The sequence below is a fragment of the Electrona antarctica genome, assembly GCF_951216825.1.
Source record: "Electrona antarctica genome assembly, chromosome: 5".
Lineage (NCBI taxonomy): Eukaryota > Metazoa > Chordata > Actinopteri > Myctophiformes > Myctophidae > Electrona > Electrona antarctica.
The window spans coordinates 42,147,021-42,170,108 of NC_136810.1; the positions used below are offsets into that span (position 1 = coordinate 42,147,021).

At 42.7% G+C, this 23,088-nt stretch overlaps 1 protein-coding gene across 1 annotated transcript in view; it reads right to left on the bottom strand.

Moving 5' to 3' along the window:
- The window catches only part of insc (INSC spindle orientation adaptor protein), a 70,155-nt gene that overhangs the window by 30,325 nt on the left and 16,742 nt on the right, over positions 1–23,088 (bottom strand). The window contains exon 2 of the mRNA XM_079501034.1: positions 14,359–14,450. Coding sequence (XP_079357160.1) covers positions 14,359–14,432 — 74 coding nt within the window. The 5' untranslated portion in view covers positions 14,433–14,450. The remainder of the gene's footprint in view (positions 1–14,358; positions 14,451–23,088) is intronic.

A 23,088-nucleotide genomic window follows, 5' to 3' on the forward strand; every position in this document is an offset into this window, starting at 1 on the left:
GTGTTTCTTTTTTAATGAAAATGCTATGTCAATGGAGACTCTGTTAGAAATATTGCGTCGGCATCGAGTGTTAGTTGTTAAATGAAAGGGGAGGCATTGTCATCACACGAGGACTCCAAACAAAGCTCATATTGAATGTGTTTGGAAGGGTAAACCTCATTTCCCTTTGGCCTGATAGAGTGCCTTTGAGACATGCATATTTGTTTATTGGCCCACAGACGTACGCTAGAACCTTTATGTTGAATTTATTTTTGCTCATGGTCACATATTGGGTTTCGGCTATTATACCCGTATGGCTAAACAGGCTGAGATATTAGGAAGGTGTGGCTGCAAATTAAGTTGTCAAACAATATAGAGGCTGTATGTTTGCTGAAGAGAATCACTGTGTAATTGGTCAGCAAAAAGCTGTAAAATAGGATATACAGGATGGTCCTACGTAGTTCAAATATTATGTGCCCAAGCTGACTAAGTGGACAATAACAATTAACATTATTATATACCGGTAGCTGGTACAAATCCTGAAATTTGAATTTTAAATGTTATTAAAAAGTACAGTATGCAGTGAAAAATGCAAGAGCAAATGCAAGAGCAAAACTGTTTTTTATATATATTTTTTATATATAATATTTGTTGGTTAAAACCAAAATATTTTTGTTAATGGTTAAAACTGATTAACCACCGACGCGACAGCGGAGGTGGTTAATCAGCCTGAAGTCAATAAATAGTCATCAAATATAATCCATTTTCGGGTACTGCTTCGTCTATTTCTCGCTCAAATGTTTTCAAAAACCGTGTAATAAAGATCTATAACTCTCAAGAGTGTAAAATGAAACCAGTTGGTATATAGAGTGTTTAGTAACACTCCCTGTCTCACCAGCTCTTAAATATATAGAGTGGTATATAGAGTGTTTAGTAACACTCCCTGTCTCACCAGCTCTTAAATATATAGAGTGGTATATAGAGTGTTTAGTAACACTCCCTGTCTCACCAGCTGGTATATAGAGTGTTTAGTAACACTCCCTGTCTCACCAGCTCTTAAATATATAGAGTGGTATATAGAGTGTTTAGTAACACTCCCTGTCTCACCAGCTCTTAAATATATAGAGTGGTATATAGAGTGTTTAGTAACACTCCCTGTCTCACCAGCTCTTAAATAGAGTGTTTAGTAACACCCCCTGTCTCACCAGCTCTTAAATAGAGTGTTTAGTAACACTCCCTGTCTCACCAGCTCTTAAATAGAGTGTTTAGTAACACTCCCTGTCTCACCAGCTCTTAAATAGAGTGTTTAGTAACACTCCCTGTCTCACCAGCTCTTAAATAGAGTGTTTAGTAACACTCCCTGTCTCACCAGCTCTTAAATAGAGTGTTTAGTAACACTCCCTGTCTCACCAGCTCTTAAATAGAGTGTTTAGTAACACTCCCTGTCTCACCAGCTCTTAAATAGAGTGTTTAGTAACACCCCCTGTCTCACCAGCTCTTAAATAGAGTGTTTAGTAACACCCCCTGTCTCACCAGCTCTTAAATAGAGTGTTTAGTAACACTCCCTGTCTCACCAGCTCTTAAATAAACAGAAAATACATTTTCAGGTGGGTTGCCAATTTCAGCCAATCAGGAGAGAGTACATAACCAGAACTGTCACATAGAGGCCCTTACATGGAAAAGCCATGAAATGCAGTGGTGGAAAAAGTACTCAATTGACTTAAGTAAAAGTATACTGCAATGTAGATGTACTGTACTCCGTTACAAGTAGAAGTCCCATACTCAAAATGTACTCAAGTAAAAGTACAAAGGGATCGGCATCAAAATGTAGTAAATAAGTAAAAGTAGGCCTACTCATATTGCAGAATGTCTCCTTTCACAAGTTCAAAATGTGTCGCATCGCGACGCATATTGTGAGCTTGTACATAGGTATATGTACCTATGTATATAGAATATAGTATATGTATATAGGGTTGTACTGTATGTTTTCTAATCAAAATTAAAATCTGAAAAGTAACTAGTAGTAACTAAAGTTTTCAAATAGTTGTAGTGGAGTGAAAGTACAAATTTTGGCTCTGAGATGTAGTGGAGTAGAAGAAAAAGTAGCCTACTCAAAATGTGGAACTACTATAATACCTCAAAATTGTACTTAAGTAAATGTACTTAGTTACATTACACCACTGCTCACCAGAGGGAGAAAAAACCAAACAACATGATGATAATAATAGCTTTGTCTTTTTTTTCTTTCTTTTTTTAGGTTTGTTTTCTGAACAGGGATGGGAAGAGGTCATCTCCAGCTCACAGTGCATAACAAATATTTACATGCAGGGCCATGGACGGGTCAGACTACAACAGCTCTGTTATCCCCGTCAGGAGATCTATGGAGATGAGCGTGTCGATGTGTGACAACGTGAGAGATTGTCAGCATTATGCATAGCATCTATCTATCTATCTATCTATCTATCTATCTATCTATCTATCTATCTATCTCTCTATCTCTGCCTCTCTTTCTTTCTCTGCCTCTCTCTCACCCTGTGCATGTGTGTACGTGTGCGTGTGCGTGTGCGTGCGTGCGTGCGTGCGTGCGAGTGTGCATGTGCATGTGTGCGTGCGTGTTAGCCACTAGCGTGTGATCTCACAGCCAAAGACAAGCACATCATGATTTATCAAAGATGCTTCTGACTATCTATTGTTAACTCAGTGTGACTACCAAGTAGAACGCTAGACCTGCTACACATGTAAACAGAGCTGCTACCTTTAAACACATCTTAAATCTGACGTTTTTTTTGTTTTTGTTTTTTTTGTATGCTAAATTAAATTGTCTTGAAAATGCAGCCATTTGTCCCAAAGTGGATAAAACTGTTGCTATATTTGTTTTAAAAAAATCACACCCGTGTGAACTGAGTGGTGTAAGGTCTTATATAGCCTGATCAGCTCTGATCTGATGTAATGTCTGACGTAATGAAATCACACCCGGGTGAACTGGGTGACCGTAGCAACCATGCTCATTTTTCATGCACAGACAGACAGACAGACAGACAGACAGACAGACAGACAGACAGACAGACAGACAGACAGACAGACTAACAAAGCCAGTTGTAGGAGTGGTTTACACCACTCAAAAAAAGCTTTATACCCTGTAACATGGATATAAAGACACAATGTGACAGCTCTGTTTACAAAATGCTGTAGCCTCCAACTGTACTTTCCCCATTTTGTTATATCTTGACACTTGCATTGGCAATGTAAACGTATGTTTTCTCATGCCAATAAAGCTCCTTTAATTGAATTACACTATAGGCTAGCCTACGTATTTGTGTGTGTATCAAATCATTTATAGAAGCACACAAATGTGTCTCTGTTTGCACAGCAGCACCCACATACACACGTCGCACGCACACCATGATGCCATGCGTGCATGGTAGCGGTCTTGTGGAGAGGGTATAGTATCTGGTTCAGAGAAATGATTGCATTGCCAGTTCACTGGATCACTGGGATTCTATTTGTGATATAATTTACCTTGATGTCTCGAGACAGATGCAGGGCTAGCCTGCCCTAGTCCCTCCGGACTAAGAGGCATTATACAAAACAGGTCGTTTCGAGGAAGCAATCTGATTGGTTGAAACTTCTAGCCGTGCTTCAAACGAGCATGATGGAACACCTAATCAAAACAAAGAAATCAGCTGCCCTGTTCTACCAGAGCGCAGCAGACTGGGTGGCTAGGCTAACGAGTTTCTTGTGACATTTCATTCATTCATTCATTCATTCATTCATTGTAGTCGTAGTGGCTATATCTGTCATTCAAAAAATAAGATTTTTTAGTGAGTATCTTAGTTTTAATGTACTGTATTGCACTCGACGGGGTTAACCGTTTAACGCCATTAATGCACTTCTGTGCTGCCTTTGCAGGCGAGTTGCTGCAGCACCGCAGGCGTGCATTAATGACATTAAACCACCCCCTCTCGTGTCATTATTGCTTAAATAAGCCCATGGAGCCCCCAATGCATTCTGTAAACTTCCGGTTCATCCCTTTTCAGTAGAAGTCTATGTAGAAGAGCCTGGTCCCATGAAGTGAACAGAGTTGTCGTAACTCTGTCTTACTCTATGGCTCTGGCGTATGCAGTTAAGGGATTCAAAAAGATTTGCATCTACCACTGATCCAAAGTGGAATCTCATCCTGACCAAGGAAGACATTAGGCTACTCTGGTCCGGCTACCTTGTATTGGAAAGTTCCAATAACTAATGATCAAATTACCAATGATACTAATGAACGCTCTGTTCCATTTAGTGTAGCACAGTGGTTCTCAAACTTTTTATTTCAAGGACCCCCACAACGCTGAGAGTATACACTCCCATACAGGGCCATCTGGAACCCCCTCAGGAACCATGAGGCTCCCTGGGCCCAAATTTGTAGCAGAGTTTTTCCATTGAGCCAACCATGCACTATAACGAAACTGTGACTCTGTTTGACCACAATGGAACAGAGCCTTCAATAGAAACATTGGTGACACCTACATACGAAGGAAGAGGCCCAATATCCTTCCAATATGGCTGTTGATGTGCATACTAGAGCCTATCCAGCTTTGATCCCAGAGGGGGAAACCCAATGCGATCAAGACTTGAGTTCAAACCTGGCTCTCCCACATGGGAAATCAAACATACAATAGGGTAGATATTAGGTTCCTGCTCTTATTTACTGCTCTGTTACATATGGACGGGCACCATTATCCCCACTGGCATGCCTGATTCAAATCCACCAGAGCCTCTGGAGTCAATTATAGACTATAGACAATGTTGTCCAAATGCTGTCATATTGATATCAATGCAATGCCATGCAGCACTACAGTATGTCGTCCAATGTAAAAACCATCAAATAAAATCCATTCCAATTTGTGAAAATCATTTAAAATAGCAGATCGAGCTATAGAATATAGGGCTGGAATTGGTAATTGGTTATATGTTTTGTAATAATAATATAATATGTCTGCAACATAACTACAGTAGTAATGCGGTTAAATAATTGGGCAGGAGGGACTAGGGACACATTTTCTCTTCGCGGGTGGGTGGCCACAGCAGGAGTTGTACTACACCAGGTCTCAAATGATTCATTATGAAACATTATGCAAAACAAAACAGAGATACACAGAGGCTGAAATGTCTACATGTTTGGTTAAAAATTAAGCCTTCGGTTAGTTTGAGTAAAATATAGGATGGCTGAGAAGAGAGGATGCGTTTAGTTGTTAATGAAAACTATAGTGAATAAAATCACACACAAGTGAGGGGCGCTCTTATCATCGTACATCATCATAATGTAACATGTAGATTCATTTCCTCAAACATATATGACGTAATCTCTCCATTCATGGTCAATGGCATTCAATGTTTATGTTAGCACAAAAATAGCCGATTTGCTCTTGCATTTATGTTATCTACTATAGCTGAATTAAATGACAGTGTAGTGATCAACTGAGGTTAATCATGTCATGACAAAGTGGGAAAAACTGGCCTTGGGAGACAAGTTGCAGCCACGCGCCACGCGCCAGCGTCATTTCCATCCACCAGCTGTTTAAAAACCTGGAAGAGACGCCTGGACTAGGTGGCATCTTGCCACGTATGTCTGGGTGTATCCATATCCTGCACACTCATACAGGTGTTTTCAGTTACTCTGGCTGATTACACCTCATGGTTGTGTGGGTTAGATTGAGAGCTGAGTCAGCTGACCCTCACACTGTTTTGTTGCAGTCTGTGACATGAAATTGTCAGCAGCTTGACCTACAGCTTCGACCTGACTCGAGGTGTAATCAGTAAGAGTAAATGAAAACACATTTATGAGTGTTCAGGGACTTTACATAATTGGCAACATATTTGAGAGTGATAGAAGCCTGACATGTCCCATGGTGTGTAATTGATTCTGCATGTCCATATGTTTATCATTCACTTAAAGGGGCATTACACTCATTTTCAACATTTTACTACGTATGTCATTAATATACCTTAGAGCTGTTGTGTGGAAATAATAAAAAAGTTCCCCCATTCTGTGTAATCTGAAAAAAATCTTTAACATGGTGAAACACATCTTGATGATGTCATCAAGATGTGTTTCGTTTCGAGCCAAGGCTCTTCATCTGGAGTTTTGACCAGATGAAGAGCCTTGGCTCGAAACGTCGTCAATAAACGTATCCTTCGGAGCATATGAGTGTGCGGCTTCCTCTCTTTTCCTATGTTACTTTTTGAACCCAGCACCTCCATGAAGTGATGTGCGTATTTTACTATAGTTTCATCAAGATGTGTTTCACCATGTTAATGATTTCTTTTCATACAGTTCTAGGAAACAGAATGGGGGAACTTTTTTATTGTTTCCACACAACAGCTCTAAGGTATATTAATGACATAGTAAAATGTTGAAAATGAGTGGAATGCCCCTTTAAAGACCCTGTGCAATGGTATTTTTCAAGCATTTTATTTTGAAGTTTTACTCTGAAACGGAAAGCTGTGTGTTTTTGAACCAATCATAATGTCGCATCCCTTCAAGGTATGGGACGTAGCTCCGCTACATGCGTGTACACGTACAGTATAGTAAATATTTTAGCGTGATGATTAACTTTGAAACGAGTAATACACTGTCTGGATATCATCTTGAATGAGATTAAAAACTGAGTAGGCCTAGTTGATCTGTAATCAGAAGCAGCAGTGTTTGGATGGTGACTGAAATCAAGATACATTTTTTATTCATGCAGGACGTCATCATGCAGCACGTTTTCGTTTAAAGAAACTAATTCAAATTGGAATTTTATGGACCTTTGATATAAAAATACACAAAGATGGGAAACAAATTGAAATGTTCCCATTGTTTTGGCAAAGATATGACGACCACGGATATGGTCTAAAAGTGTGACAAACGTATTTTTCATTTCCCTACGTCTTTAATATAATACAAACACAGGAAGAAAGTTAATTCAAAAAGGGAGAAACAAACCTTTTTGTTTTCTAGTATATTGGGAACCAATGGTTCGATCCTGAGCCATGATGTGCCCCATAGGGCAGGAGGCAGGAGCCTCTCTCCTGTTTGCTGTTTCAGCCATGATGCCCTAGTACACCCCCTGGACATGACGCTTCTATGTCGCAGGGACTTCATTACTCTCAATCTAACCCTCTTTTTAACAGCTTATCCACTGTCAACGGTATTGAATTATCTGTCGAAAGTCTATTCAGTATGAGCCTGTTTGTAGGTGGACCCAACACTTCATATAATGTTTTCTATTCATCTTATACTCCAAGGTGACCCTGAGTTGGTGTCAGTGACACAAACTAAGACACAGAAACTCATTCCAGAATATTCTGTCCCACACAGATCTCTGATAAGAACATCATTTAGCATTGGATTCAACAAGCCCATGGACTGTTTTTTTTTTTTATCCCACCATGTCTGTTTTTCATGAGCATTGCTGTCTGTAACGCTTTGCTGCCACATAGGAGTATACTGGAAATCTCTCTGCAGCACCACAACAGAACCACAGTATAAGTGGCTGAACATGGAACCGAATGGAAATGTGGGTGGAATGAGCTGCGAGACTTTGAGGATTGGGGCGACTGTGGCTTATTTGGAACGGACTACAGTAGGGAACAAGGGGACTCTTGTTCCTCAAATAATGAACTACAAAGTCACGTGTCAAGTCGCCATGTATTATTCTCACACAGAACCCCCCCAAAATATTCAAATTTCCGATTTCCTCACACTTGAGACTTCGATGCTTATTATGAGAGATTTCAACTTCAAATGTCAAGCAGATCATCTCATTTGATGATCTTTGATTTGGTGAACTGTAGGGACGGTCTGAGATATTCCTGTATCTGGCGAGTTTCAGGTTCAATTCCCCTTGGGATCTGAAGTATATGCCCTGCATAAATATCCTCAAACTAAATATTAAGTCCCCAACCAGCTCTGCTTTATAATAAGATTTTAGACATAGTATATGTAGCAAAATTCTAATCAAAGCAACAGACTGTTACAATGCAGTATTAGTCAAATCTAGTCAAATCTATCAAGTCAAATTCATTTAGCACATTTAAAAACAACGAGACTGGAGGGTTTTAAAATGAGAAACATCCACAAGCAAGCACTGACTACCATGAAATGCACCCACTGGTAAGGATAATGTATGTATCATGTACTTTGTATTAAAACAAAACAAAAACATCGAGACAAGAGCAACATAATCTATTCACGAAGCAATAATAAAAGCATATAACGTCAAAAACAAATAGAAACAAAGCAACAACAAACAGACAATGACCTCAAACGCAAGAGAAAAAGTAAAAAGATCAGTCTTTAGTTTGGATTTGAAGTTCTCAATAAAAACAAAAGAACAGAGCAGGCTGCAAGGAATAACAAATAAGACTTAGGCCTACTACAGTAAAGTATGTTAATTAAATCTAAATATGTAAAATGTACTAATAAAAGGCGCAAGGACACTAAAATCACATTGAAATCAGACCGGGATTAAAGGGAAATTTGGTTTTCAAAGGAAGAGTAGGCCTATCACCAAATAAAATAAAAACAGAACCTCACTGTGTAGAGAGGTGAGGGATGAGCATGAGGTGAAATGTGAAAAGCATGTGGTTATATGGGTCGCTCTAGGCCCCTTTTAAGTGTGCGAGCCACGGCGTGATTTGCAGGAGTTCTCCTGAGGTAGCGATGGGTAAGGGGATATCAGGGCCTCTCGTCTGGGATGGTGGATGGGATCATGGGTAAGTACAGGGTCAGACATCTGACTTCCAGATGGCTCAGTGATGTGTTGCTCGGCTTCAGAAGGAACGCACTGATCGTACCCAATGTTCAGCCAGGACCACATTCACCCAGTCTTCTTTCCTTTTTTTGTGAATTCTCTCTCGGCCTGCCTCTGTCTCTCGTTAAGATCCTTATTTTTTTATTCTGTCTGTCTCTCTCTCTCTCTCTCTCTCTCTCTCTATCTATCTATATCTATCTATTCGATATATTGCAATATTGCCGGGAGGCAGATACAATATATTACGGGAGGAAGTATCGCAATATGTCACAATTTGGATATATTGACACACCCCTACATTAGTAGGGCTAGTGTTAGGGCTAGGGTTAACATTCTAATCGCCCAGGGTCAGTTGGAACCATTAAATCAGTGTGCCCAGCGATTTGCAGCTTCAGAGCCCATTTCAAGGTGACACAGGACTCCATCTTGTTTGTGCAGTTATCATAGCATCTAGCCAAAAGACCCGGTGGAGGATCGCCAACCACCAGAGGTATGATTACTTCTAACGCGACTAGCGACAGGACCACGATGGGCCGTCAAAAACACAATATTTTGTTAGAATTGGAATCATTGATTTAGATTCAGAGTTATTCGCATTTTTAGATTTTTAATCACATCCATTAAAATGGAGGGGGACCACTTTGGGTGACAGTCCAAACGGAAATGACATTGAATGTTGCCCAATCAACATTCGATGTCATTGTCCAAGTGAGTAACATCACCAAAGTCTGCTAAGTAAACGTGTGCATGTGTGTGTGTGTGTGTGTGTGTGTGTGTGTGTGTGTGTGTGTGTGTGTGTGTGTGTGTGTGTGTGTGTGTGTGTGTGTGTGTGTGTGTGTGTGTGTGTGTGTGTGTGTGTGTGTGTGTGTGCGTGTGTGTGTGTGTTTATTTAGTATTTATATATGTGTCGCTCCTTGCGTCCATGTATATTTGTGTATGCGTTTGTTTGTAGGAACAAGACAAAACCATGCAGAGCTAAAGACAGTGTGTGTGTGTGTGTGTGTGTCTGTCAATAGGAGTTAGCATGTGTGCGTCAGTGCGTGCACTCGTGTAGATGATGAGTATTTCACAACAGAACTGTCTTAACAATGTGTTTCCTCTACCCACACGCACGTACGCACGCACGCACGCACGCACACACGCACACACACACACACACACACACACCTCTACCACTCAGCTGTCAAACATATTCATAATCAAACATGAAGCAGTACAAACACATTCAAACCAATACAATAGGTTTTCCTCAAATATCCCTGCTATGATACCACAAATCATCTCCCACAGTTTTACAGAACCAGCATATGTTGGAAAATGTAATAAAGGACAAAGGGTGCTCTATTACATTTTCCAATACAGTATGTAACAAAACATATCTCTCCCCATACATGGCTTCGACTGGTGGAGACAATAAAGACGACATAAGCATATAAGCCCCAATAGCAGCACTATGATTCACTGATCCAATCTACAGTCCTGACAACAATTTAATAATAATAATAATAATAATAATAATAATAATAATAATAATAATAATAATAATAATAATAATAATAGCACCATGTGTCACCACTGACTGTATATCTTATTCCCTACTGTATGAGAAGGACTGCCTGCATGTCACCAGTGTCTGCCACACATTGTCACCATTCCAGGGCATTATCACAAGGAGACAGTCGATCAGGGGGCCAAAGTAGCACATGCTTCTGCATGGGCCTCATGTTCTATTTTCTACTGGCATGATATCAGTGGCTTGTAAGGGTGTAAGGTAAGGGTGATGAGAGAGTGAAGAGTGAGTGAGACTGTGAGAGAGAGAGAGAGAGAGCGAGAGAGAGAGAGAGAAAGAAAGTGCATGTGTGCATGCTGATTGTGTATGAGTGCGTGCCGTGTTTGTGTTTATATGTATTTGTGTGTTTATGCTAGGTGTGCGTGCTAGGTGTGCGTGCGTGCGTGCGTGCGTGCTTGGCGTGCGTGCGTGCGTGCTTGGCGTGCGTGCGTGCGTGCGTGCGTGCGTGCGTGCGTGTGTGCGTGCGTGCGTGCGTGCGTGCATTTCACAAAAGCCTGGTCTGGATGCCATAACATTCCACAAGGGTGTCCAGAAAGGTTAGCTCATGACATTGGTGAACTGAAGAGTGAAGAATGGCAAAAATAATGAATGCAACGTCCAATCATACCCTAAAATGGAATCACATGTTGAGGGAGTGCACCTCCAAAACCACTATACTGACAGCTGCACCCCACGACTGACACAGCCCTGGGTAGGCAACCTGGCCTGGCGGAGATCCACGCTCCAAGGAGCACACTTTTCTAGTTTGTGTCTGCAAGAATTCTTCAAGGCAAGTCACGATTTGGCTTCAAACAGCTGAGATTAATCTTGAGGACCCTTGAAAAAGCTAAAAATAACAGCACGTATTTTCTTTACTGAGGCAGTTGGAGAAGATCACTGCTGTAGACAGGATGATGAAAGTAAAGCACTCCGGAAAAAAAAATAGCATCAGCTGAGCTCCCTTCTAAAGCAAATATACTGTCCAGACACAGGTGTTTAGTCTATGTGAGTCTCTGTGTGTGTGTGTGTGTGTGTGTGTGTGTGTGTGTGTGTGTGTGTGTGTGTGTGTGTGTGTGTGTGTGTGCGTGTGTGCGTGTGTGCGTGTGTGCGTGCGTGCGTGCGTGCGTGCGTGCGTGCGTGCGTGCGTGCGTGCGTGCGTGCCTGCGTGCGTGCCTGCGTGCGTGCGTGCGTGCGTGCGTGCGTGCGTGCGTGCATCAGTGTGCGTGAGGGTTTCCTTGTGTGTATTGCCACTGCAGACAACTTGTGTAGCCTACACACTAGAAGTGAGCTACTAGTTTTGCTATACTCAAATACGGACGCGCAGTCTGGTAGAGTGGTAGTTAAGGGGGCTTGCAGTTTGTAGTGAGCACAAAGATTTTATTGCTACCATGACGATAACACTGCTATCAGCAAATGCATGTTATATTTTGAGTAAAGTTGTATTCAAATTAAATGTTTCTATACTGTCATATCTGTGCAATGTACCACCCTCACTGAAACAAGCTCACTGTACATTACAAACATACCAGGCAATAAAAAGAGATTCAGATTCTGATGTTGATCTCTGTACCTGACCTCACCGATACCCTACCCAAGGTGGTGGTACAGTACAAGTTCTTACACCTCCAAAGTGTCATTCATATAATCTGCCTCCTCACACATACCCTCTTCCCATCATTGTGCTCTATCGTACTCAGGGTATACTTGGTGAATGAATTGGTGAAAGATACTCCTTTCTTCTTTTTTTTTATCCCACGATTTTGTAACCAATTTTCACCCCTGTGTCAATTATCTTAGTCCGTTGCTCTCCCCAGGTTGGCGGAGGGTGTGTATAGCCCAGGATCACATTAGATAATTGACACAGATACAGTACTCCTCTCATTCTACCAGGACTTCACTCTTCCGGCAGACGTGTTATACTTCTCTTCTGACCTCATTCGAACTCTTGACCATCTCATTCTCCAACCCTCTCCTACACTCACTCATGTATTGGACCTGATGTAGAGCCTGCTCCTCTGACCTCTTGGTTACAGGTGGTTCTCTGACCACCACACACACACACACACACACACACACACACACACACACACACACACACACACACACACACACACACATGGTATGATACAATACGACATAATGGGTTCACAATATTGAAAACATTTGATATTTTACAAAACTTAAATGATGAAAATATATTATGAGTAAAAAAGAAATCACACCCATGTGAAGTGAGTGGTGCAACTCCGTGTGGGGGTTCCCGGGGGGGGGGGGGGTTCCAGAACCACAGGAACGCACCCATGCAGGGTACTGTACTGTACTGTCACTGTACTGTACTGGCACACCCAAAATCATCATATATACAGTTAACACTTTAATTGCCCGGAACTATTTAATCCATTACATTCATGCGCCCAGTCGATTTATAAACACGGACGCCTTTTCCGGACGGACCGGCCGGATGTTCATGATGTTGTGTAGCGACGGGATGATTTAGATCGTGATTTATGAACGTTTTAAGATTTTCGTTTTCATCAGCTAAACAGAGGAGGGAGTTTTTTGATGACGTCTCAGTCTTGCGCGTCACCGAGGAGAGCCCAGCAGGCGCGCCTGGGCTATACAGCCAGGCGATCTGTTCTCGTATCAATAAACTTCGTCTTTAGGACAATACTTCGTCCTGAGCGTCGGGCGTTACTAATAGAAAGGACAAAGAACTTTGTTCTGGGCGATTAATCTGTTAATATGTGCGTGTGTGGTTGTGTGTGTGTTAGGTTGCGCACAGGTGGTGAAAAACAACCATGCTGTTTTTGTGCTCATACCCAGCCAGGCAGGCACCCACCCAGCCAGCCACCCACACACATAACTCCGTAAGGGAGTGGTTGCACCACTCAAAAAGCAAAATGCAGAACAATGCTGTTGTTTGCCCTATAGTTCAATCTGCCACTTTCACGGTCTGTATGCTATTGGCCATCGACTAGCCTATTGAAATGTGTGTGAGTGAAATTTGCATGAACTGGCATATTCCGTTAGACTCGGAACACATGGAGATGTCATCGAAATCCTTGATTTTCCATTCCATTTTCACCACAGAAAATGGCCTCATGTCTCCTGCAAATTGCAATGATAATGCCAACACCCCTCATTATCGTTGTGGCTCTTGCACTCATCTGTGGAAGCTGAGGCATCGGTTCCAACAAAGCACTATAGCACAAGATGTATTATTATTTTATTAATGTCTGATATTGCGCTTCAGTTTTTCATCACGGTTATAAATATCATAACATTTTAATATCATGAACTTTAGTGACACGATATTTCACCATGCCCAGCTCTACTGCTGTCCTGTCTCTACCAAGCTGGCAGTGACCAACTCCTTGGTCATCTGAAACCCTCTGAGCTGTCTGTCTGTCTGTCTGTCTGTCTGTCTGTCTGTCTGTCTGTCTGTCTGTCTGTCTGTCTGTCTGTCTGTCTGTCTGTCTGTCTGTCTGTCTGTCTGTCTGTAATGTATCTAACTTCTCCCTCCTCAACCCCCTACACCGATTCCCACACCTCTGCTGAAGCTTTCGCAACTGTACTACTCCTTTATAAGAACTCCTTTAAAAAAATAAAGGAAATAAAGAAAAAATAAATAAAGCCCAGTCTTTCCTCTGACCCTCTTGACCTGTAAGTGTCTGAGGATCTGCTAAATGTCTTAATTGTAACACACAATAGAATCTGATTTGCTTAAATAAGTCTAAACACAAACAAGTCACATACAAGTCACATGGAATCTGATTTAGATCAGGTTGTTGCATTCAGACTGAGACGGATCTCCTCAAATCAGATTTGAAATGTGACTGAAGTCACATTGGGAAAAATGTGATTCCATGTGACTTGTAGCCTACCGGTATGTGACCTGTCTGCATTTAGACTTAATTAAACAAATCATATTTTAATGTGGATGTGGCATAGACCTGACTCAGCCTGGATGTAAATGGGGCCTAAATGCTCCCTGTCCATAATGACTCCCACCAGGCCCCATGCACTCGTTACTACTTTACTTGCCTCATTGAAGAAGATGAGATGGAGCTACTCTGTCTGGAGCTGCTCTGTGGAGTGGCCATTCTGTCTGAGGACATTATCCTTCAGCACACAACCTAGAAGACAAGGAAAAGCATTCGATACTGACGTCACCATCACATGAAACTGAATCGACTCTGTCGAGGCTTATCAGTGTATTGTGACTTTAGAATTCGACATCTTCATGGAGAAATGCAATGAAGTCAAGTATGGTTAGAGGAAATGAATCGACATAACGTGTGTGTGCGTGCGTGTGTGCGTGTGTGTGCATGTGTGCGTGTTGAACATGCACTCGTGTGAGTGGACATGCACACGCACGCACGGATGGACGCGCGCACACACACACACACACACACACACACACACACACACACACACACACACACACACACACACATCCTCGTGGCTGTGTCGCGTGCCACTGCAGTGTTATCCACTACAGCATCACCCCTATTGATCTGCTCCTGCAAAGCCTTCTATTCTCGTCTTGTCTTTTTTTCCTTCCAAGTAATTCAATTATCAATAAAGCTCCCTGTTTTAAATAGCCACAGGCCCGCTCTGTGCCAGTGGAATAATATTTCTTATCTTCTAATTTATTGGCTGGCTGCCAGCCAGCATCTCCCCCCTCTCTCTCTCTCTCTCTCTCTCTCTCTCTCTCTCCCTCTCTCTCTCTCTCTCCCTCTCTCTCTCTCTCTCTCTCTCTCTCTCTCTCCCTCTCTCTCCCCCTCTCTCTCTCTCTCCCTCTCCCTCTCTCTCTCTCTCTCTACTTTGAGGGCAAGCAAAAGGGGCTAACGTTCTTAAGTGCCCGCCACAACTTTATTCCGTTTTTCTTTTTTTTTATATTGATGTTTTTTCCTTTTAGATTATTCCATTTCCATTCGGGCAAAAGCTGCGGAAGCCGTCTTGCGCTCTAATCCATTTAGTTAATGACATGCTGCACGGGTCCATTTGGTTACTAATGTCATGTTTATGGGGAGTCTAATTAGCACGTATAGCAACAAATTGCGCTGTGCGGAAATGTAGGGAAACACACATGCATATGTATAGAAAACAGATGCATGTGTCTGTGTAATTACACACGCACACACAGACGCGCGTGCACACACACACACACACACACACACACACACACACACACACACACACACACACACACACACACACACACACACACACACACACACACTACAACACACCTGTACACATGTACATCATGCAAACACAGAGACAACGCTCCATATCCTGCAGGGCAAGTTTTGGCACGGCAGTGTACCAGCTTTTATTAAATGCTTATAAGTGTTACGTGGTCGATCAAAGCCAATAGAAGCACTCACAGTACAAGGAAGTGGAATCTAGAGAAAGTGTGTGTGTGTGTGTGTGTGTGTGTGTGTGTGTGTGTGTGTGTGTGTGTGTGTGTGTGTGTGTGTGTGTGTGTGTGTGTGTGTGTGTGCGAACACGCGCGTGCATGTGCGGACGTCACTGTCCGCATCGTCTGATCGTGACGTGCACTTAATATCGCAGTATTCTATACGCTCTTCCACACTGAAATACCATCGTGAGCAAGAGAAGCCTCGGCTATATTTTGGGGACAGGACGGGACGGGAGAGAAACAGAAGATGGTGAAGTCAGTGCATTAGGGAAGTCACTGCTGATGATTTACGGCCTCTCGTACTTCTCGGAAAATACCCCGGGTTAGGTACTTATGAGCAACAAGGGACCTATCTGTGGAGGCATGGGAGGGACAGAGAGAGGGAGAGAGAGGGAAGGGGGTCTTTGAGTAAGTGAGATCGAAAAAGAGACAGAGTGTCTGAGACAGAGAGAGAGAGAGCGAGAGAGAGAGAGAGAGAGAGAGAGAGAGAGAGAGAGAGAGAGAGAGATAGATCACAAGAGAGAAGGAGGGGGAAGGGATGCTATTTGCTCTATAACGGCAGCCCTGCATGGCATTGCTCCTCTGGGACCATTTTCAGAGAGACCCGGACCAGAAATGATTCTGTTCTGTGGCAGGCATACCCACACTGTACTGTACCCAGGAGCCTGACAGCCTGACCAGGCATACCCACACTGTACTGTGGCAGGAGCCTGACAGCCTGGCCAGGCATACCCACACTGTACTGTGGCAGGAGCCTGAGAGCCTCATAGCTAGGCATACCCACACTGTACTGTGGCAGGAGCCTGACAGCCTCATGGCCAGGCATACCCACACTGTACTGTACCCTACAGGAGCCTGACAGCCTGGCCAGGCATACCCACACTGTACTGTACCCTACAGGAGCCTGACAGCCTGGCCAGGCATACCCACACTGTACTGTGCCCAGGAGCCTGAGAGCCTGACCAGGCATACCCACACTGTGCTGTGCCCAGGAGCCTGACAGCCTGGCCAGGCATACCCACACTGTACTGTGCCCAGGAGCCTGACAGCCTGGCCAGGCATACCCACACTGTGCTATGCCCCATTGGCTCTAGCGTTTAATATTAACATGGCAATCCTGTTAAGACAGAAACTAATGGAATAGCTACACAGCAGAACGGAACACACACCAGTCTGTCCGCTAACTTTATGGCACCATTAGATTATTCTCGATGGCATTGGCATGCAATAGCGTATTCTGACCAGATACAGTATTTAACCAAAGGGTCAAAGGTGCGAGACGGTGCCTGGAGATCCCATTACATGGGTGACCATCTCCTTCCAACGCTCTCCTGTGGATTATCATACAAATTGAGATGAATCAGGTGCTCAATCAAGCCATTTCAGCCCCAGCACTTAGAGTGTGCAACTAAGTGCCATGCAGGTGTCAAGCACCCTCGTATTGAAACTAATCTCTCCTGTTAACAGGAGAGTGTCCACCAAGGCAAATGATGCATGGGAGGAGAGTGGGGGTGGGGGGGTATGGTGGGTGGGTTGTGGGGGTGGCAGTGTAGTGCTGGTGTCATAGTGAGCATTACGGACAGTTTACAGCAAGTTTGGCATTCCTTTAGATTGGCATGCTTTCACGGCCAGGCGATTTTAGTGCCTCTTCTTCACACAGTGAGCGGCTGCCTGCTTTATAGTTGCAGTACATGTTATTGTCTCCACCAGGCCGAAGGCATGGGGAGAGAGTATGTTTTGCACTCCGTCCGTGTGTCCGTGTGTCCGTGTGTCCTTCCGTCCGTCCGTTACCAGCTAATCTCCGGCACCGTTAACCCGGTCGATGCCAAACTTTGCACACACGCTCCCTGGATGCCAACGATGAACCTCTGCCCCACATTTTCCAGAACGGCCTGTTATAGCGCCACCATGAGGCAGCTTTTCACACGTTTTACCTAAAACTGCACCGATCTGCGTGAAACGTTGCATGCACACTCCCTAGAGGCCAAGGACAAACCGTTGACCTGCATTTTCCGCATCTGCCTTTTATAGCGCCACCAGGAGGCCGACTTTTGTAAAACACATTTTTTGATATTACTCCTCCAGATTCTGTCCAAAAATCTCACAAATCGTTACACACTATCTCTATGGTCATGTGCTCAAGTCGGATCTGTCCGATATTTCATATTCCATCCTAATTGGCTATAATTAGCTTTCACAGTTTGCAAGATTGCCCCGTTTTGAACAAAAGCCTCAAATCATGAACGCAGCATGCAATTTACGTGAAATCTTTCACACATTTTCTTACTAGGCTGAGGAATATATCCCACCCTTTTCACATTGGCCTGTTATAGCGCCACCAACAGGTTGATTTTTGCAAAACACATTTTTGGAACAAAATGCCTCAAAAACATGTTTATATTAATCCTAAACATTTTGCCAAACATCTCACACAGTCCTATCCTCCTGGTGGAGACCTGTGCCCAGAAGGGCACTTTTTCTAGTTAGATCTAAGATGGCATAAAAATTGTTACAGCATCATCATCTTTTTTCGCCCGCGGTCGAGATCATGGATTTCACAATGCCACGCCAGACTTCCCGGTCCTTCATTGCCATCCCCAGTTCCTGCCTACTGATGCATATGTCCCTAGCGATGACATCAGGGAATGACAGTTTTCTACCTCTGGTCTGCTTTGAGGCAGGACTCCAGAGAAGAAGGGAAGATATAACCTCATTGTCAGCTCTGTAGCAGTGGCCAGCAAACTGTGTTCTTCTGGATCGGACTAGTGAAGAAACACGGGGAAGGTTGCCGTATATTAGATTAGTCGATGGGTGGCTCTTCCAAGAGAGATTTTCCGCTCTCGTTAGAAGGCTGGTGTAAATGGTAAATAAAATGGTAAATGGTGCATTTATATAGCGCCTTTATCCAAGGCGCTTTACATAGATTGTGCAAGTGGTGTAAGTGCCATCCAGCCGTTTCTCTAATTTCTTTTAAAGTGTCCATGTCTCGGAGCCATAGAGTAGAATCGGCTTGACTGTAGTCCTAAATATTTTTTACTTTGAATCTCTTACTAAGCTGGGATGACCAGATCTTATGCATGTTATTGCAGGCTGACCAGGCCATACCCTTCCTAGTTTGAAAGTAATTTTGCGAAGAAGATATATATGAACCCAAATACTTAGTCATCAACCTGTTTCAAATGAGTGTTGTTAAGTGTTTTGTTATAGCAAACATTGATAGAGTAAACTGACATGTACTGTACTATACAAACAGTAGTGCCAGTAAGCAGTCAAAGATATCTTGCAATGATTGACTTACTGTACTGTACTGTACTGTACTGTACTGTACTGTACTGTACTGTACTGTACTGTACTGTACTGTACTGTACTGTACTGTACTGGTTCTGTTCATGCTAGACAGACAGAATGTGCTGCATGGTTCTGTTCATGCTAGACAGAATGTGCTGGTTCTGTTCATGCTAGATAGAATGTGCTGGTTCTGTTCATGCTAGATAGAATGTGCTGCATGGTTCTGTTCATGCTAGACAGAATGTGCTGCATGGTTCTGTTCATGCTAGATAGAATGTGCTGCATGGTTCTGTTCATGCTAGATAGAATGTGCTGCATGGTTCTGTTCATGCTAGACAGAATGTGCTGCATGGTTCTGTTCATGCTAGACAGAATGTGCTGCATGGTTCTGTTCATGCTAGATAGAATGTGCTGCATGGTTCTGTTCATGCTAGACAGAATGTGCTGGTTCTGTTCATGCTAGACAGAATGTGCTGCATGGTTCTGTTCATGCTAGATAGAATGTGCTGCATGGTTCTGTTCATGCTAGACAGAATGTGCTGCATGGTTCTGTTCATGCTAGACAGAATGTGCTGCATGGTTCTGTTCATGCTAGATAGAATGTGCTGGTTCTGTTCATGCTAAATAGAATGTGCTGCATGGTTCTGTTCATGCTAGACAGAATGTCTTCCATGCATGCTAGACAAAGGACACCTCTGTCTGGACCCTGTCAGTGTGTCTCACGCCAGCTAGGATTACAGGTGCCCAGCGGCCTTCGTGTTTAAATACCACTAAAGGGAAATCGTTCAAGTGGGACACTCAGGATTTACTGTTACACTTGCAGTTACTCTTTACATGAGGAGGATGTGGCAGATTGACTGGTTACGTGCGCGCGTGTTTGCGTGCGTGCGTGCGTGCGTGCGTGCGTGCGTGCGTGCACACGTGTTTGCGTGCGTGCGTGCGTGCGTGCGTGCGTGCGTGCGTGCGTGTGATATCTCTTGTGGTGCTGCTATGCCCTACAGTATGTTCAATATGAGATAATTCAAAGCAATAGAAAAGGCTTAGACAAATACATCAAATAGCAGATGTGTACCTACAACAGGGAGGTCACTAGGCTACATCATACAGGGCAATTACATTATTAATTGCCCTGTATGATGTTGATGGCAGTTATAAACTGCCATCAACTAAGTACAGCTTATATACACTACAAGCCTATAGCCTACAGTATGTGCCCTAAGCCTTAGACAGAAACATATTGCCCAGGAGTCAAGATACAGAAGCAGAAATTGTTATTCATGAATAGTTTACCATTATACAAATACAATGGTATATGTATCTTAAGTCCAGAATACAACACAGCACCGAAACCTATATCGTACCCAAATTACCATTGTTTTTTCAGATACAGTGTTGATTTTGTCGACTAAAACTATGACGAAAAATGTTCGTCGACTACCTTTTTTCACTGACGAAAAACGGAAACTAAATGAAAACTAAGACTAAATATATTGGCAATTTTGCCAACAAATAAAAACTAGACTAAAATGGTAGGAAGGGACTAGTGGAATGGTGGGCAGTGGACTAGACATGTCCATTATACTTGGTTGCATGCTGAAAATAGGCGATTTCAAGCGACGCGTTGTGAGCTTGTAGATCGCCTATTTTCAGCAAGTGTAAAATCATTACATCGGCATCATTGGCCCGCCAAAATACATTTTAGTTGACTAAATCAACTGTAGATTTAGTCAACTAAAATGTGACTAAAACAAAATGAAAACTATTCAAGAGACTTGAATTTGCTGTCAAAATCAACACTGTCCAGATATATAGACAGCTTTGAGATCATTTTTTACACTATAAGTATTATAGTACGGTGCACAGCTAATTATCTCTCAAGTCATTTATAATCCATATTTTTAGAAGGTCACTGTAAACTGCTTCCAGACAAAGACTTCATTGTCTACTGACCTCACTGTCTGTGGTCACCGTATGTGCAGTCGCAAACAAATAATAATAATAATGTTTGTGTGTGTGTGTGTGTGTGTGTGTGTGTGTGTGTGTGTGTGTGTGTGTGTGTGTGTGTGTGTGTGTGTGTGTGTGTGTGTGTGTGTGTGTGTGTGTGTGTGTGTGTGTGTGTGTGTGTGTGTGTGTGTGTGTGTGTGTGTGTGTGTGTGTGTGTGTGTGTTGGAATGGCCCGACTGCCCCTTGCAGCTTGTGGGTAAAACCACCAAATAGATGCAAGTTCTGTAGAAAACAAAATACCGCACTGGAGTATTTTTTTTGTTTGTTTTTTAGCTCTATATTACCAATTGCCAAAGGCAATGGATTTCTGTTTGACAAAAACAGAGGAAAATTTAAACCCAGAGGAAACCAGAGGAGAATAAGCATAAAGCACTCACCAAATGCTGAGAGGCCAAAACCAGATGGAATTTGTTGTAATGAGGTTCAGAGCTACAGTATGTGAGCCAGACAGACGTATGTTCCAAGAGACAGCCCCATTCACATTTCTAATTCAAAACCACCAGTATCTTCATGTTCCAAGAGACAGCCCCATTCACATTTCTAATTCAAAACCACCAAGTCATCAGGATTTTTGAGACAGCTCAATTCAAGTACCAGTATATAGGCCTACTGTATGTTTGCTCACTTGCATTGTTATAAACTTGTAGCAACTGAAATGCTCGATTCAAGTCTTTTTTTCAACTTCTGTATACACAGTATACAGATACAGTATAGCTCTCACAGTCAAGTGTAAAAAAAACTACATCTGAATGTTTGCAACCTGAAAACTATTAGTCACTACCCACTAGCCAATATAGTGAGGTCAACAAAAGAGCCACTTAACATGCCTGTTATTATCTCATTTCACACATAATTCAGTTTGAAGATTATAAAAATAGACTCCTCAAAAGTTCTCAACTCACAAATGCCAGTTATCTCAGTTAACTCAACCACACATGGCAAAACTGCAAATAAAGTCGTGAGAACAACTAAGTGACAGCAGAAAAAGTAGGCCTACATTCCGAAATAGTTCTCTCAAAAGCACAAAAGTACCTCTGGGTTATCGCTATAATATGCCACCTCCTTCCCAGAAGTGACTTTTTAGCCGCTCCAGGAAATGTCGTATTCAAGAGCCTATCTGTGCTCAGCCTTGACTTTTAAATAGAGATAATTCAAAAGTAAAAGCATGACACGGCTGTATTTCCTCTGTCCTCTCATTGAGCACAAGACAGGGAGACAGTGGCCTCATAAAGTCCCGCCCGTGGTTGTGCCCCTCTTCGCACCCATTGGTTGCCGTTTTGTGGTTGGACAAAAATCCTTTCTCTCCATCCATTACCATTGAAATAACATGTTTTTCAGTTGCTTCGTATTGATATTCTGTGCTTTCAATTCGTATTGCAAACTTGGTATCAATAAAAAAGGAACATCACAGGTACAGCATGGTGACTGGGCATATCATGTTTGTTTTTAGTTTTAGTTTTTTCCAAAAACGATGTTTTAGCAAATTCAACACAAACAAGGCGGAACCAGGGCGGAACCAGACAGAAAGAGCCTGCTGGTTAGTCAGTCAGGGACTCAGGGACCAATCAGAAGTCTGACAAATGGTAAATTGTCATGTGGACTTGTGGAGAGGGAGACTGGCTAGCATTGGTACTGTACAGTTAGAGTAGCTGTATGGGTGGGAACGTGCTACACTCAGCGGAGAAACGGCCACTATACAGTACATTCCAGTCCCACACAGAAGGTTAATAGAGAGCCCTTACAAAGACAGACACCCACTCAGGCCAGGCCAGATAATGATGCAGCCAAAGAAGGCTAGCTGCCATGCATAATACTACTGTTAGGAAATTATTCTTTTTATGCCAAAGATGTTTAATAATTGACAATGAAAATCCCCTGCACAGAAGCATTTTTGCTCAATGTGAGCCTTATTTGTCCTTGAGAAAGAGAGGCCCACGCACTCAGAGAAACTTGGGTAAAGCTGGAAGGAAAGGCTAGCTCAGTTTAGGGTGACTTCACTTCAAGTTTCCCCAGATGAGATTACATGTCAATTTTGTGGCCATAGAGCCTCTAAG